Genomic DNA, 17,939 nt, shown 5'->3' with positions numbered 1-17,939 from the left:
AAAGTCAATCCAAGCTATCAATCCTTCACAGAAATTCTTTCCTAATTTTTCCAGTAAGCATTTTCAGTTCTGTCTCTTCATATTTAATTTTGTCAGAATCACACAATTATAGCTCAATTATTCTGATAATGATTTATATATTATTTTATAGCATGCACCTCAAAAATCACGATGCTAACTACAAATCTAAAAGTCTGTTTTTCTGAGAAGTATCTAGGACATTGGTTGGAAATAAAATGAGAAGAAAAACATGACATTTCTAAAAAGGATTTCAGACAGAATGGAGAAACTCAGTGTTCTAATCGGGTTATAACTTACATAGGGGGGGGCAAAGAAAGAACTGGAGAATAGTTATCCTGAAATGGAAAGAGATGGGAGGGACATTCTCAGCAGTTCAATCATTTGGCCACCATAGAGGCTACTTGGGCTGAGGCCAGATTACAAGAGTACATGACTCAATTTTCTGACTCAGCCAAGGAATCTGTGAGCAGTGACATGATATATCATTGTCAATTGAGGACAATCCTTTAATCAATAGGACTGGCCCTGTACCCAGATGTGTGATTAGGGAAGGAGAACAAAAGATTCAGTTATTGCCCCAAAACACATTATCCAAATCTATTCCATATCCATCACTGAGATTAGGATACAAAGCATTACAGAAAGCTCAGTAATCAATAAAATATAAATCTCAATGGTGATGTTAGCATAGGTAGCTAGATATTAATAAAGGAAGGGAACAAAAGGAATTAGTCATTATTAAGCATAATCAACTGGGGAGCATGAGCCTGCTTGCTTCACCAGGAAATTATAGCTTCACACTCCCCAAGGAACCATCAGACATTCCCCAAAGATGGAATAGAACAATAAAGAGGGAGATAAGCACATGCACAATTGGAGCCAAGATGGCAACCTCAGAGGCCTGTCAGTCTAGTCTGGGGAAAAGAATAGATTGGCTAGAAGGTGGGCCCAGTACAAGCCTGCAAAAGCTTGGGAAATTGATTGGTTATTTTGAAAAAGTTCTTGGTCCTTCCCAAGCCTGAGATAATATAATCTCAGGAACAAATCCTTCTCTCTCTCTCACCCAGTAACACTCCTTCATGCATTCTCTCTCCATAATAACCATATGGCCCTGGCAGCCAGGCAGACTCCAAACACAGGCTCCAAGCCAGAGTCTGGGTAAAGCAGCACTGCAAAGGATCACAGCCGGGATCCAGGAACAAGCTACCTGGACATGGACTGAGACTACTCATGTCAGACCAATGGCATAGAATCGCTGGACATTGGACCTATTTCTGATCCAGATTTTCCATGGCGGAAGGGACAGAGATAGGACATTGAAAATTCAGGGGAACTCCTGTGATTTTGCATCTGATGCTACAAATAAATCTTATTATTGGACCTTATCCTCCTTTGTGAGTTGCCTAGAATGTTTTTCTTGCAACACTGCAAAGAATCCCACTTCCACTGGCAACAGTCAGACCTTGACATTTGTAGATAAGGTTTCATGATTTACCTTTTAAGTGCCCGCTCACCCATCAATCACTGAAACTAACATCATTCCTCTTTGCATTCCATCACCAGATCTCTCTTTTCTTAATTTAGATCCAGATATGTTTCTACATGAAATCAAATGGTTAGGTGCAATTGGGGCAGCTTTTTACAATTAGGAGGTTCCTCTGAGGAAAACCAGGATTATTATTTCCTTTAATAAGAAATATCATCACAGTGTCTGTCATATTTACTAAAATATAAAAGATAAAGATCAACATGTTTTAAGCATGAAAGAGAAAATAAAAATTCTCTAAGATTCTAATTTTAATGGTAAAATAAGGAAAATTGCCAATGTATGAATGATAAATAGTTATAGATTAATGCTGAAAAGATGACTTCAAATATTTTCATTGTATTTTATTACACCTGTGTGTAATAGTACAAAAGAATGTGCCACTAGTTAACATTCATTGCATTAAAAGGATTATTACAATTTCTCACAAACTTAAAAATAAAATTGTTTCAGACACTATTTTTCTACTGACTTTTATGTTTTTAAAACAAAAATAAATTTTATACTGTTCACCCAAAAATAAAATGCCATAGCAGTGACAAGCAAAATCAGATTTTCTAAACTATGTAAGTTTAGAAAGATTAACTTACTTACTTTCATGATTTCTAAGTTTCACTATAATAAAGTTCTATGCCTTAAATTTAATACACCTCAATTAAAATCCCTTTTGAACTCCTATTCATGAAAACACAAAATGCATTCATAAAATAAAATTGCACCTTTATTTTATTTTTCTGAAAAATAAATAGTGACTATTATACTAGAACCTTCAGGTACTAGAAGAAAGAGTGATCAAACAGGGGAAGAAGACCGCGTGATTATTTATAGTTAAATATTATGTGGGTAGAAATAATTGGTTTAAATATAAATGGCTGAGAGTTATGAACAAAGAGTTATGAACAATTACACACATCTAACATGTCAATTTAACCACTAACAATTGGTAGATGATTTGAAATTAAATACGAGACTAAACACCTTTTACTGAAACAATATTACTGAAGTCAAAATTTAGATCAAATTCTCATGTGGCTAGTCATAATTCTCTATGCTACAACCACTTATATAACATCTAAGTAACTAGTTATCAAAAAAGTAATAACCAGAGTTATAAGACAGAATGAAAGAACGAACCACAGAAGAGTGGGAACCATACTGAAAATGCAATTCAAAGCATGTGGCCCAAAGATGTCTGGCAAACACTAGGGACAATTTTCCACCATCAGAGTTCTAAAAGGCAGAGACCTTTTTTATTGTGTTCACTGCTCTACCTCTGGTGCCTAAACACTGCTTGTACACAGTAAGCTCTCAATAAATATTTGTTGAATAATGTGACCCATCATCTGGCATCTTAATTAAAGGGGCTGAGGATATATGTTCAAGATAGGATTCTGCCACTAACTACTTGATTCTAGTTCATTTACTTAATTCCTCTGTTTAATTTCCTCATCAATAAATTGTGGACATTGAAATAAATCAGTGGTTTTCAAACTGCATTTATCGGAGCCCCAGCCTTATGAGAATCTGCTTTGAACCACTGCTGGGGATACAACAGGAGGTGGGGAAGGGCAAGCAGACAGCAGAGTTCTGGAGTATCTTCTCTGGTTTTGAACAGAGAAGCTTTACATTAATCTAATTTACATATTGTGTGCTTCATAATATTTCAACCGCCTCCCAAACATCTATTGATATGGGGATTTTTTAGACAGTTTTTTTTATTGATTTTAAGAGAGAAAGAGAGAGGGAAACATTGATTAGTTGTTCCACCTATTTATGCATTCATTGCTTGATTCTTATATGTGCCCTGACCAGGGATCGGACACACCACCTTAGCACATAAGGATGATGCTCTAACCATTTGAGCTACCCAGACAGGGAATATTATTATTGTTAATACACTCGATCAATGGGTCAAGAAAAAATCTGGAGAAATTAGAACATACTTTAATATTAATGAAAATGAATATAAATATAAAAATTTATGGGATTCAGCGAAAGCAGTGCTTAAGGAAAATGTATAGCTATGAATGCCTATAACAAAAAAGAAAAAAAATCTGAAATCAATAACCTAAAGAATAAACCTTCTACTTTAAGATATTGGGGGGGGGGGTGGAGGGGGGAGAAGAGCAACGAATGAGCCCTAACCGGTTTGGCTCAGTGGATAGAGTGTCAGCCTGCAGACTCAAGGGTCCCAGGTTCAATTCCGGTCAAGGGGATGTACCTTGGTTGCGGGCACATCCCCAGTAGGGGGTGTGCAGGAGGCAGCTGATTGATGTTTCTTTCTCATAGATGTTTCTAACTCTCTCCCTCTCCCTTCCTCTCTATAAAAAAATCAATAAAATATATATTTTTTAAAAGAAAGTAGAATGAAAAAATAATAAATATTAAAGGAAAAATTAATGAAATAGCAAAGAAAAAGCTATACTAGAGAATATCACTGAAACAAAAAGCTAGTTCTTTGTAAAGATCAACTAAATTAAAAAACTGCCTAATGGACCCCCCCCCAAAAAAAAAAAAAACAACACTCAAATTTTAGACTCAGAAATAAAAGTAGGGGCATTATTTTTGCCTTTCAGATATAAAATTAAATATGAGAGAATGCTGTAAACAATCAGAAGTCAAAAATTAGATAACTTGCCTGGTCAGTGTGGCTCAGTGTTTGAGTATCGACCTATGAACCAGGAGGTCATGGTTCAATTCCCGGTCAAGGCACATGCCCAGGTTATGGGCTCAATCCCCAGTAGGGGGCGAGCAAGAGGCAGCTGATAGATTATTCTTTCTCATCATTGATATTACTATCACTCTCTCCCTCTCTCTTTCTTTCTCTGAAATCAATTTTAAAAATTAGATAACTTAAATGGCACAAACTAGAAATAGATGGGAACTTCCTCAACCTCATAGAGTGCATCTATGAAAAACCTACAGCTATCATGACACAATGATTAAAGACTGGATTATTTATCCCTAAGTTCAGGGAAAAGACAAGGATGTACCCTCTTATCATGTCTATTTAATGTTGTCATAAAGTTATTAACCTGATACATGAGGCAAGGAAAAGAAATAAAAACAATTTATTTCAGAAGGGAATATATAAGAACTAGAGGCCCAGTGCATGATTGAATCATGCACGTGTAGGGTGCCCTACACGCTTTCGCTTTTGATCACAGGGGAGCTGGGTGCCTGTCTGCTGGTGCACCAGGCTGGGTGCCTGTCCACTCAGGCACCAGGCCGCGGCGAAGGCTTCTGAAAGGCCTGGTGCCTGAGTGGACAGGAACCCAGCTCCCACACTTTTGCTTTCGATCGCGGGGGAGCTGGGTGCCTGTCCGCTAGTGCACTAGGCCTTTCAGAAGCCTCCGGTGCGGTGGAGGCTTCTGAAAGGCCTGGTGCCTGAGCGGACAGGCACCCAGCTCCCCGGCTTTTGATGGTCCATGGTGGGATGTGAGATCGCTGCCCCAGAGGCCCCTTCTGTGCCGCAGCACAGCCATGGCGCAGACGCTGAGCTCGAGCCGCCGCAGGCAATGCGAGTTCAGAGTCCCGCTGGCCCAATCGGCCACCCCGGCCACCCCGAGTCCCACCCCCTCGTGCCTCCTGGCCAATCGCCGGCATAGCGAAGGTACAGTCAATTTGCATATTTGTCTATTATTAGGTAGGATATCTCTAGATATATATGACATTATCTTGTATATAGAAAATCCTAAAGAACTCAGTATTAGAATTTTAAAAATCCAGCTTTAAAAAATCAGTTCTGCAAAGTTGTACAATATAACCTCAGTATTAAAATCAATTCTATTTCTATATATTTGTAATAAATAATACAAGTAAGAAATTAAGAAAATTACATTTACAGTGTCAGCATAAAGAATAAAATACTTAGTAATATATTGAAGAAAAGAAGTACAAGACTTACACTGTTAAAACTATAAAACTGTCAAAAATTAAGGAATATCTTTGGAGAAAAAGAGAAAAAACACTGCATGGTCATGAATCAGAAGACTTAATATTGTTAAGATGACAGTCCTCTCCAAATTTATCTATAGGTTCAATGCAATGCTCAACAGAATTCCAGATGGCTTGTTTATAAAAATTGACAAGTTGATTCTAAAATCCATATGTAATTGTGAGGATATATGAATGAAAACAATATTTCAAAAAAATAATGTAGCAGGACTTCACAATTTCTGATTTCAAAACTTACTACAAAGAAACAGTAATTTAAAAAAATGTCATGTGGCCCTAACCGGTTTGGCTCAGTGGATAGAGCGTCAGCCTGTGGACTGAAAGGTCCCAGGTTCAATTCCGGTCAAGGGGCATGTATCTTGGTTGTGGGCACATACCCAGTCAGGGGTGTGCAGGAGGCAGCTGATCGATGTTTCTCTCTCATCAATGTTTCTAACTCTCTATCCCTCTCCCTTCCTCTCTGTAAAAAATCAATAAAATATATATTAAAAAAATAAATAAATAAAAATAAAATAAAAATAAAAAATGTCATGTGGATAGATATATAGAACTATAGGATAACATAGAGAATTAAAAATAAAAAATGTATCTATGTTCAACTAATTTTAATAAGGGTGCCAAGATCATTTAATGCACAAAGAATAGTGTATTCAGAAATGGTGAGGACACTGGTAGATAGCCACATATAAGTTGGACCCCTACTTCAAACAATATACAAATGGTAACTAAAAGTGGATCAACAATCTAAATGCGAGAACTAAAGCTATAAAAATATTAGAAGAAAACAGAGGTTTAAATTTTCATGGCCTTGAATTTGGCAATGGAGTCAGAGATATAATATCAAAAGCAAGAGCAATAAGAACAAAAAATATAAATAAATTTAAAATCATCAAATTTTAAAACTTTTTGCTTCAAAGGATACTATCTAGAGAGTGAATAGACAACCAATAGAATGAGAAATAATATTTTCAAATCATTTATCTGAGATTATTATATTTAGATTATAGACAGAACACTTGCCACTCAATGATAAAAAGAAAACCCAACTTTAAAAAATGGGCAAATGGTCTGAATAGACATTTTCAAGATGGCTAATACACATGTGGGAAGATGCTCAACACATCAGATCTCTTAGGAAAGCAAAGTGAACAGGATATCCTGTACCTTATGATTTTTAACCATTATTTTAAATATAGAAATATTTTATATAACACAAAGCCATAGGAAAATATCAAATGAAAACTTAACAAAACCCTAATTAGCAATACTATAAGTTAGAATCCATGGCACATTGCCCTAATTAAAAATATATATATATATATATATATACACACATACTTATTTTATTATTCACCAGCTTGGAAATAAGCAAAAGAAAAATTAAATTAACTTTACTATTAAACTATTTAGTCACACTGCTTATATCTCATCACTTATATTAAATAATGTATTAATACTCTATTAAATCTTACTCCTAAACACAAATAAAAATAAAGAGACACCAGGAGACCAAGATTAAGTACTCAACTAATAAAGACTCTAGTCCATATCAAAGATAAATTACTCATAAGTGGTACCGTTCTCCTTTGACATGTTCTTAATGTCAACATCCCTCCTATCCTTTAGAGCCAGCCTAAGCCTTAACTCCAGAACAACTTCTACAACTAGGTTCACTGTTAAAGCAAGAGTTCACCTTTCTCAAAGTGCACTTACTATCTTTATCAGATAAGTATTCTTTAACAAAGATGTCTACAAATTTCAGTACCAGTAACTTAGCACCCAAAGTCAATACATAACATAGATTACTGTTATGAAGTTTGTTGTTTTCTTATAACAAATATTATTATTCAATAATTAACATATATGGCCCTGGCCGGTGTTACTCAACAGTTAGAGCATTGACCCATGCACCAAAGGGCCGCGGGTTCGATTCCTGGTCAAGGGCATGTACCTGGGTTGCATGTTTGCTCTCGGGCCCAGGTCAGGGTACATGTGGAAGGCAACCGGTTGATGTCTCTCTCTCATTTTGATGCTTCTCTCTCTCTTCCCTCCATTTTACTCTCTCTGAAAAGCAGTGGAAAAAAATATCCTCAGGTGAAGATAACAAAAAATAATAATAATTGTTATATATGTAGCTAAACTATCTTTACAATTATATTATGAACATCCCTATTAGTAGAGGTAATCTTTTTATTTTATTTTATAATTTCACAGTACCTGCAATGGTGCTAGATATTGCATTCCACACTTTAGTGATTACCTTTTTTAATTACAGGTTTAAGTCCTTTAGCTTGACGTTCCGGATACTGAGGAATGTGGATTTCCTTGGGGACATAAAAATATCCTGGAAGGCTTACTTCTGTTGCATATAAAACGAACTTAGGCTGCTTTAACTTTGAGATATTAAAAAGCATACAAGTCTGCAAATAAACAGAAAGAAAATTTGGAATGTAATTCTCTTACCTTTTAACTCTAAAACACCAAAGAGAACATTACCTATTTAGACTCTATATTTGGGGGAAAATCAATCAAGGAGTTGAATTTGTTCATTTCTTTAGATACATTATTATTTAATTGGGGGGAGACAACACTAACCCGTTGCATAGAATTAATGGAGCCATCCTTTATTGAGAGATGCTCAGTGTCCCCTATTCTAATTCTTTCAGTGTTGAGGAATCCATTGCTTCAGGAAGAAACCATTGCATTGGTGAACTGCATTGAGAAAGTACTTTCCTCCTTAAATTGGTCCCTGTGTACTTTAACATCTACCCATCAGTTCTAGTTCTCATTAGCAGTACACTTAGTCTCCTTTCTTATGCTAGTGACAATTTTGTGGGGAAAAAGACAGAAATATATACACACATATAAAACAAAGTCCTGCCCCTCTAGAGACCTCCAAACATATCTTTTAAATAAGATTGATAGTTTTAGTACTTTCAACCATCCTATCTAATAAAAGAGTAATATGCAAATTAACCATCACTGCTACACCCACCAGATACACCCACCAGCCAATCAGGAGTGAGTATGCAAATTGACCCCAACCAAGATGGCTGTGGCCACAGAGAGAGCAGGAGGGAGGCTGGGTTTCCCTGGCGATGCAGGAAGCCAAGTTTCTGCAGCCCTGGCCTGTCTTGGCCTCTGCTTAAGGCTACAAAGTTTCAATTATAGAAGATACATAAATCCCAACAGAAATGGCTGCTGCCACGGAGCGAGCAGGAAGCTTGGCTCTGCTCCAGGCTACAAAGTTTCAATTGTAGAAGATAAATAAATCCAAGATACCAGGGCCTCCGCTTGGGTCGCCGGGGGGCATGACCAGCCTGCAAACCACCACAGGTCCCTTGCCCAGGCCGCCCCACATCCCAAGGGAACCCCCAGCCTGATCTGGGACAACTAGCTGGCCCTCACCCATGCACCGGCCTCATTCCTATCTAATAAAAGAGTAATGTGCAAATTGACCATCACTCCAACACACAAGATGGCTGGCCCCATGTGGTCAAAGATCCTGCCCCCATGTGGACACAAGATGGCCAGCAGGGGAGGGCAGTTGGGAGGGACCAGGCCTGCAAGGAAGGGCAGTTGGGGGTGATCAAGCAAGCCTGCATGGGAGGGTAGTTAGGGGTGACCAGAATGGCAGAGGAGGGAAGTTGGGGGTGACCGGGCCTGCAGAGAAGGGCAGTTGGGGGGGACCCAGGCCTGCAGGGGAGAGCAGTTGGAGGGGACCAGGCCTACAGGGGAGGGCAGTTAGGGTTGAGCAGGCCTGCAGGGGAGGGCAGTTAGGGGCTAACAGGCTGGCAGGGGAACAGTTAGACATCAATCAGGCTGGCAGAGGAGTGGTTAGGGGGTGATCAGGCTGGCAGGCAGAAGTGGTTAGGGGCAATCAGGAAGGCAGGCAGGTGAGCAGTTGGGAGCCAGCAGGCCTGGATTGTGATTTAGGCACAAACAGGCAGTCAAACATCCCTCGAAGGTCCCAGATTGGAGAGGGTGCAGGCTGGGCTGAGGGACACCCACCCCCCGTGCACGAATTTTGTGCACCGGGCCTCTAGCTAATTATACAATGTAGATTACAACTCACCCCCAATACATATGCTACTCAAGACACAATTGAGTTCAATACTGTGCTTCCTAAAATAGAACACTGAAGAGAAACCCAGCTCTCTGTGTGTGAACCAAGCATGGCAGAGCCCAGAGGTAGGCAACCATTTATTTTTATCTGAATGCTCTACTACTAACAACATAGTACTGACCAAAGGTTAAACTAAGCTTTCTTGGAGCCAGACTACCCACACTTAAATACCCCAACTCTAAGTAAACTTGACCAGGTTATTAACCAAAGCCACATAATCATCACTTGTAAAATCTATAATGATAAAAGGGTAATATGCTAATTAGACTGGGAGTCCTTCTGGATGTCCTTACAGATGAAGCTAGGGCTGCAAGGTAAGCCTGGGTCCCAGATGCTAGAGGCAAGTCGGTGCCAGCAGCTATGGGAAGGAAGGCCCACTCATGCACAAATTTCATGCATCAGGCCTCTAGTAGTATGGGTTATAATAGTACACACTGTCCATCTCTGGTGCGTTTAAAGTATAAACAAATGCCAGGTACTTGGAGCATATTTTAAGAATTCAATAAATATTGGCTATCATTATCATCATTGTCATCGTCACCATCATTATCATCATCACCACCATATCATTACTCATCAAAAATAAATATTAATGCCTTTAGCAATTATCTCATTCACTGGGTTCATCTATATATATAAAAGCCTAAGCGACTGAACAACTGAATGACCGGTCGACCAGTCACTATGATGCACACTGACCACCAGGGGGCAGACGCTCAACACAGGAGCTGCCCCCTGGTGGTCAGTGCAGTCCCAGAGGGGGAGTGCCACTCAGCTGACTGACGGGCACCAGAGGCAGGGCTCATGGCTGGCGAGTGCCGCTGTGGTGGTGTGAGCCTCTCCCAATCAGGACTGATGGGGCACAAGCCCAAAGCAGGCACAGTGGGGACAGGATGAGTGGAAGTGGCAGGCAGAAGCAGCAAGCGTCATTGGACTGCTAGGTTTCAGCCTGATCCCCACAGGCCACACCAAGGGACCCCTCCAGTAAACAAATCCGTGTACTGGGCCTCTAGTCTGTATATATAAAACCCTAATATGCAAATAGACTGAATGGCAGAACAACCGAACAATTGATCATTACGACGTGTGCTGACCAGCAGGGGGCACGCACAGAATATGGCAAGTGTTGGCAGCAGAGTGCAAAACATGGTGGGCATTGGCCGCACTGCAGGTGAGCGGGGGCGCCAGACCAAAGCGGGGTGCCAGTCACTGTCATTGGGGCAAGCCTCTGGTGGTTATTGAAAATTCTTTGCTCTCATGTGCTGGGTCTCACCAGGCACTCGCACATGCTACTGGTGCTGGCCCTGCTCACAGCCGCTGCTGGTGCCAGAGCTGCTGGTCGCACCCACTTCCGGCACCCGGCACCGACCCCAATAGCTCGGAGCCATCAGCAGGTGCCAGCAGCAATTGTCGGCCCTGATCACCCCTCAGGGCTTCTCCACCTCCCCCTGCTCCTGATGGGCGATTGGGGCAGCAGCTGCTGTTCACACCCACTGCTGGTGCAAGCCCCAATCGATCCGTGCCATCAGCACATGGGAGCAGCAGAGGTGGGCGTGGGGCTGCCAGCAGACAGGGGCCAGGGGGCCAGGGCAGGAGAGGCTGGGCGGGGGCATGGAGGATGAGCTGAGACCTGCTCCTGAGCCCACCACAGCCTTGTGGCCCACAGGTCCTTTCAAGGTGCATGAGTTCATGCACTGGGCTCCTAGTTATCTATAAAATACACAAGAATTTTTTTCCTCACAAAGTCACATTTTCTACCTACTTTATTTTGGCAACTCAAATCATGTAAATCCTAAAATTTAAATTAATTCAATATATATTTATCATTGTTTGGGTTTGGTTCACTTTTCTAGTCATTGTGAATAGATAATCTATTCATATCAGCATCTAGCCCTTTATCCTAAATGCATATTGCTGCCTTCTAGGTCTTCAAGTCATTTAAAATAATATAGGGAGTCCCCAAAAAATGTATACACATTTTAACAGCTGATAACTCACTCAATATTCACTCCTTTTCAGAATTAACTGATTTGAAATAATAGATGAAGCCAGAACAAAGAAAATTTATCCTAAGTGCCACTAGACTTTTTTTTATGGGGATACATAAAAGATAAAGTTTACGGTACAAAACTGGCAACAGTCAATGATTGAGGGCATACAAACACCGAATGAAATGATTCTCGATGTGTGCGATTCCATTGTTTCACATTATTAGCAGTGCCTGGACCAGAACAGTCATCTGTTTGAAAACAGGCATTGACAAAAATAAATTATTCATTTCTGTAGATCCTTTTAAATTTTGAAAAAGAACTGTATGTTAATTAACACTGACTCAAAGTGGGTATACAATTTTGGGGAACACCCTGTATGTGAGACAGACTCTCTTCTTGACCAAACTCTAGTCAGGCTCCTCTAAACTGTTTCTCAACTAGGCCTCAACCATGGCATATAAAAACTGCAGCCACAGAAATAGACATTTATGAGATGTGAGAGGGGGCTGACAGAGGTGATCTGCATTTGTTAATTGATGTGTATCTGCAGTTACTTCAGAAAGCTTGCAATTGTAAATCCTTTTTCTCCCCTTTGAGAGGTAAATCTTCTATCACCCCTCCCCCATAACTGTCTTCTCAAGGACCTCAGAACGCTCTCTTTGAAATGCAAACATTCAAAGAGATAACGCTCCCAGTCAGCTGAGTACCTTGCTGCAACTTGCATCATTACTCCAGCCATAAAGATTCCAGAAGTTTGTTTCTCCTGTAGATAAGCATAAATTAACAAATTTCTCACAAAATTTTCTCTTACTTCTTGTAGATGTCCACTTCTGTGACTCTGATCAAGTCACAGATTCTCCCTACTAATTCTCCCTATTGATTTATTTTTATCCTCCCTTTAAGATACCCAGTTACTACTGCACAAATTGAAGTTGAGTTCATTTCATGCTGGATCCTCCTCCCTGCAGCAATAGTTACTGAATAATGTCTATCCTCTTATGGCTTTAACTAGTGCCCAGCATGAATGTGAGAACAAGAAAAAAAGCCTTCCTTTTCTTTGCTATAGCATTCTACAATTTATGAGAAGCACCTGGTAATTAAATCCCAAGATTGTTAACTCCTCTGATTCAAACAATCTCGGTTCAAACTGCAAGACAAGTTAAGTTACTCTCAAGGCTACATTCTTGTATACACCTCCTCCCTGCTGGTTTACCACTCAGGAATAATTAATAGAAAGTATTTTTCTCCCTCCTCTTGCCACAAGCCTCTTTTGAACTCTTCATAACTTTTGCTCTGTGTATAAAAAGAGGCCACATGCTAACATGACAAGCTCAGGGAATGCCTAGGTGGTGGCCTCTGCAAACTCAGAGACCTAAGGTAACCACAAAGGATGGTCTGAAATTAAACCTTTCAATTAAAAAGCAGTCTGTGGTAGGTAGTCATGTCCTAGGCTGGTAGCTTCCCTTACAAAAGTCAATCTTTACCTTAACTAAGCCTATTATCTTTTTGCACCCAGGATAACATACCCTTGGAATGTCAGAGTAACTAGTTACTTCCATTTTTTTCTGGACCCTTCAGGGAACAATCAATGCAACAGGTAGAGACTACAAATATCCTCATTGTTATTGTCATCATGTAAATTGTTGACTATTAACTATCTTGTACCCACCTATGTAAAAGAAGCATGTGTCTATCATTTTATTTTTTACCTAACCCCAGAAGTTTCCCCTTTTTTGCTTTCTCCCACCTCCCTAATCTATCACTAATGGATTTCATGTAACCCACTTACATCTCTTCCTTTGATGGTAATTTATAAAAATAGGTCAAAAATTGCCATTCTCTGAAGCATTGTCTCAATGCATTGAGATTCTGCTTCGAGCAATTGTTGACAGTTTGGCTCAAGTAAGCTGACAAAAATTCTTTATAGGTTTGAATGTTTCTTATGATAACAGCTCTAAGAATGTTTTATAGGCTTTGGAAAAATACTGATAAGACACCTCCCTAGGACATCTGCCTAGAACTAACAAAGACAACCTCCCTAAGGTCTGCTCAATTTCAGCCCCCAAATCCTCCTCCCTTCCTTGTCACCTAGCAACAGCAGCCATTAAAAGAGCAGGCCACTGTCTATTTCTTTGCCTTTGTATTGATTAGCCTTTTCCCTTCTGGGAAAGTAAAATAAACTTTCTCTCTGCATCTATCTCTTCTTTTAGTTGTGAATTCTTGGAATCACCAGCCCAAAACCATAACACCCAGCTTTATCTTTCACAATATCAATAGGATTATTTTATGACTTGAAGGTCACTTAAATTATACAAATACAAAAAGTTTTTCTTTGCCCTTCCAAATCCTCACCAAGAAGACCTTTCAGGTTTCATTTAAAAAAGATATCCAACTTCAAAATTCTGATGATTTTTCCTGCTATTTATTCTGGAATACATAGTATGGTTTTAAAACATAAACGTGAGCCCTAACTGGTTTGGCTCAGTGGATGGAGCCTCGGCCTGCAGACTCAAGGGTCCCAGGTTCGATTCCAGTCAAGGGCATGTACCTTGATTGTGGGCACATCCTCAGTAGGGGGTGTGCAGGAGGCAGCTGATCGATGTTTCTCTCTCATCGATGTTTCTAGCTCTCTATCTCTCTCCCTTCCTCTCTGTAAAAAAATCAATAAAAATATATTAAAAAACAAAACAAAACACATAAACGTGAGAAAGCTAATAGGAAATATAAAGAACCTACCTGATAAGCCCTGAAACTTTCCAACATCACTGAGTATATCATTAAAGTTGTTTTATTACCCTGACTGGTTTGGCTCAGTGGATAGAGCATCGGCCTGCGGACTGAAGGGTCCCAGGTTTGACTCCAGTCAAGGGCATGTACCTTGGTTGTGGGCACATCCCCAATAGGGGATGTGCAGGAGGCAGCTGATCGATGTTTCTCTCTCATTGATGTTTCTAACTCTCTATTCCTCTCCCTTCCTCTCTGTAAAAAAATAATAAAATATATTTTAAAAAATAAATAAAGTTGTTTTATTAATGGCCAGAGAATATGAATTCAATAAATGAGTGCTAAGTGTCATAAATTCATGCTCCTGACAAAAGACAGTGTCTCTTACAGTATATAAAGTAGATACAGCATGTTGCCATTACTCTTCAGGGGTCCTCAAACTATGGCCCGCGGGCCACATGCAGCCCGCCAAGGACATTTATCAGGCCCGCCGGGTGTTTTTGCCGCCGCTGCCTGTCCTGCTTAGCAGCCGACTTAGCAGTGTGCATAGGAATTTGTTCATAGTTGTTTTTTTAAACTATAGTCCGGCCCTCCAACGGTCTGAGGGACAGTGAACTGGCCCCCCCTGTTTAAAAAGTTTGAGGACCCCTGCTATAGATATAGCAAAACTCAAATTGCACATTGTCATGTAATGAAAAATGAGCCAGGCCACTTTTCTACATTTATTCAATAGATTTAGTTTTGAAAAAATATATTTCAAGGTTGATTTTAGATTTTGTTATGCAGTTATTTTATGCTATAACAGAGCATCCTAGACTTTCATTTATTACTTTATACAAGTTCATGGTGGCAGACTAAGAAGAAAACATATGAGCTGGAGGATATACAGGGCAAGGAAAAGAGTAGTAGACTGGGAGGTGAAAACCTAGGCCCATTTCTGTCATAAATCATTGGTGTGAATTTAGGGCACTATATTACTATTTTTATGGTCTTGGTTTACAGGTCTGTAAGAGTAAGAGGTTTGACTATGTGTCTCTGAGTGTCTTTGATTTGTTTTCCAGCTTTAAAATATAATAATGCCTCTACCCTCAGCTGGGTTGTGATCTCTGCCCAATTTCTGAGGTTAGCCATCTATGCTTCACTCATCCGATTTTTTGTACTATAAGTGCAATCCTATTTGTTCTATATTTCTCCATGGGGCCATCAAAATAATGTGAAAAGTGCACATAAAAGCATTTTGGAAAAAAGTGACAGTTTTTTGCCTTAGCCAGTTTGGCTCAGTGGATAGAGCATCAGCCTGTCCAAAGGGTCCCAGGTTCGATTCCGGTCAAGGGCATATACCTAGATTGTGGGCTCGATCCAACGTGCAGGAGGCAGCCAGTCAATGATTCCCTCTCATCACTGATGTTTCTCTCTCCTTCTTCCTCTCCCTTCCTCTCTTAAAGCAATATATATATATTAAAAAAGTGACAGCATTTTAAAAAATTACCTTGTTTATTGTTCTGCTGGAAAAAAGTAATAGTGTTATTGTATTTAAGAGTATACAACATTTGAAAAGAAACCTTTATGATTAGATGGATGTAAGCACAATACGATATGTCTAAGTTTTGATTTGGTGTAGTTGGCTTTTCTTAAATTGACACATTCAACTCTTCTCTAGTCATTTTCTACACTTAGAGTTTTTGCTGAAACAAAAAATGCATGGTATTCAGGGAAGTCAAAGAAAATACTAATCTTCAGGTAAAAAAAACTTTCAATTTTTAACATTAGGGACCACTTAAACCATTTCAAATGTAATTATTAAAAAGCCAAAGGTTATTAAGAAATTAACATTATTATCATTTTTACTCCTAACAACAAATTCAGAGGAGTATACACATATGGATACTCATCCTGCAAATACGAGAAGGAAACAAGGATAAGTAAACAACATGATGACCTTGAGAAAAATCAGAACATGAGGCAATCTGGATGGACACTAGCCTATACTATGAGGACTTAAGGTTTAAAGTGTCATTTGTTTGTTAAGGGCCATGCTCAAGCCAATAAAACAATGACAGCACCTTTCATGCACAAGTCATTAAGGGGTAAACAAACACAAGAAAAAAAAATTTAGATTTCTAGGAATTCATATCCTAGATTGATAAGTATACATAAAAATAAATCTTATACAAAACATAATTTGATAAATGCAACAATAAAAACAAAAACTGTGCTGGGTTCCAGAGACAAAGCTAAAAGAAAGGGAGAAAGATAGAAACCATATACATGCATAAACAGTAGAAAGATGATCCATGGGTAAAACCCATCCCCTCAAGCATACGACCCAGCAATCCTACTTCTGGGTATATACCCCAAAAACTAGGAATGATGTATTTGCAAAGATATATGCACCCCTGTGTTCATTGAGGCATTATTCATGGTGGCCAAGACATGGAAACAACCAAAGTGTTCCGAAATAAAGGAGTGAATAAAGAAGATGTGGTACATATATACAATGCAATACTAGTCACTCATAAGAAAGGATGAAATAGTGCCATTTGCAACAACATGGATGGGCCCTGAGAACATTATGTGAAGTGAAATAAGTCAGAAAAAGCTAAGAACCATATGATTTCACTCATATGTGGGATATAAAACTGAAACTCATGAACACAAACAGCAGTGTGGTGGTTGCCAGAGAAAGGGGGGTCAGGGAGAAGGGATTCCTAATATATGGTGACAGGATATTTAACTTTGGGTGGTGGGCACACTGAAATATACATATCTTGTAACACAGAAACCCACACCTGAAACCTATATGTTCATGTTGACCAATTTAATTTTAAAAAGAAAAGAAAATATAAGTTGGTAAAGCAGGATCTCACTGATAGTATTTGAGCAGATCTGAAGTAAATGATATCTAGCCTCTAATATCTAGAAAAAAGTAACAGAGGAAGTACATGGGCCATGGGGAGCATCCCGTGGGCTCCAGAGGAAATGTTGAGATCAGGGAAGTAGGAGGGACTGCCTAGGTGGGTCATGAAGACCAACCTAAGGGTATTTATTGGTTTTTATTCTGACATGAACTGGCATAGCAGTAGAGGAGCAATGTGAACAGATTTATACTTTAGAACAATCGCTTTAGCAACTCTGTGGTGACTAGACTGTACTAGTTTTCAATTATAAAACTGAGTTCAAACTACAACAACAGAGTCTATAATCCTATCTAATAAAGAGGTAATATGCAAATTGACTGTCATTCCAACACACAAGATGGCCTCCCCCATGTGGACACAAGATGGCCGTCCCCATGTGGACAAAAGATGGTTGCCACAAGATGGCCAGCAGGAGAGGTCAGTTGGGAGGGACCAGGCCTGCAAGGGAGGGCAGTTGGGGGCAATCAGGCCTGCAGGGGAGAGCAGTGGGGGCAACCAGGCCTGCAGGGGAGGGCAGTTGGGGGGAATCAGGCCTGCAGGGGAGGGCAGTTAGGGGCCACCAGGCCTGCAGGGGAGGGCAGTTGAGGGTGACCAGGATAGCAGGGGAGGGCAGTTTGGGGGGACCAGGCCTGTCAGGGAGGGCAGTTAGGGGTGAC

At 39.8% G+C, this 17,939-nt stretch overlaps 1 protein-coding gene across 1 annotated transcript in view; it reads right to left on the bottom strand.

Annotated features, from left to right (window-relative positions):
* The window catches only part of CFAP47 (cilia and flagella associated protein 47), a 502,125-nt gene that overhangs the window by 161,846 nt on the left and 322,340 nt on the right, over positions 1-17,939 (bottom strand). The window contains exon 47 of the mRNA XM_054720946.1: positions 7,785-7,944. Coding sequence (XP_054576921.1) covers positions 7,785-7,944 — 160 coding nt within the window. The remainder of the gene's footprint in view (positions 1-7,784; positions 7,945-17,939) is intronic.

Source organism: Eptesicus fuscus, chromosome 1 (genome assembly GCF_027574615.1).
Source record: "Eptesicus fuscus isolate TK198812 chromosome 1, DD_ASM_mEF_20220401, whole genome shotgun sequence".
In the NCBI taxonomy this organism is placed as follows: domain Eukaryota; kingdom Metazoa; phylum Chordata; class Mammalia; order Chiroptera; family Vespertilionidae; genus Eptesicus; species Eptesicus fuscus.
The sequence above is the reverse complement of the archived record's forward strand: the minus strand, read 5'-3'. Positions and strand labels throughout refer to the sequence as shown.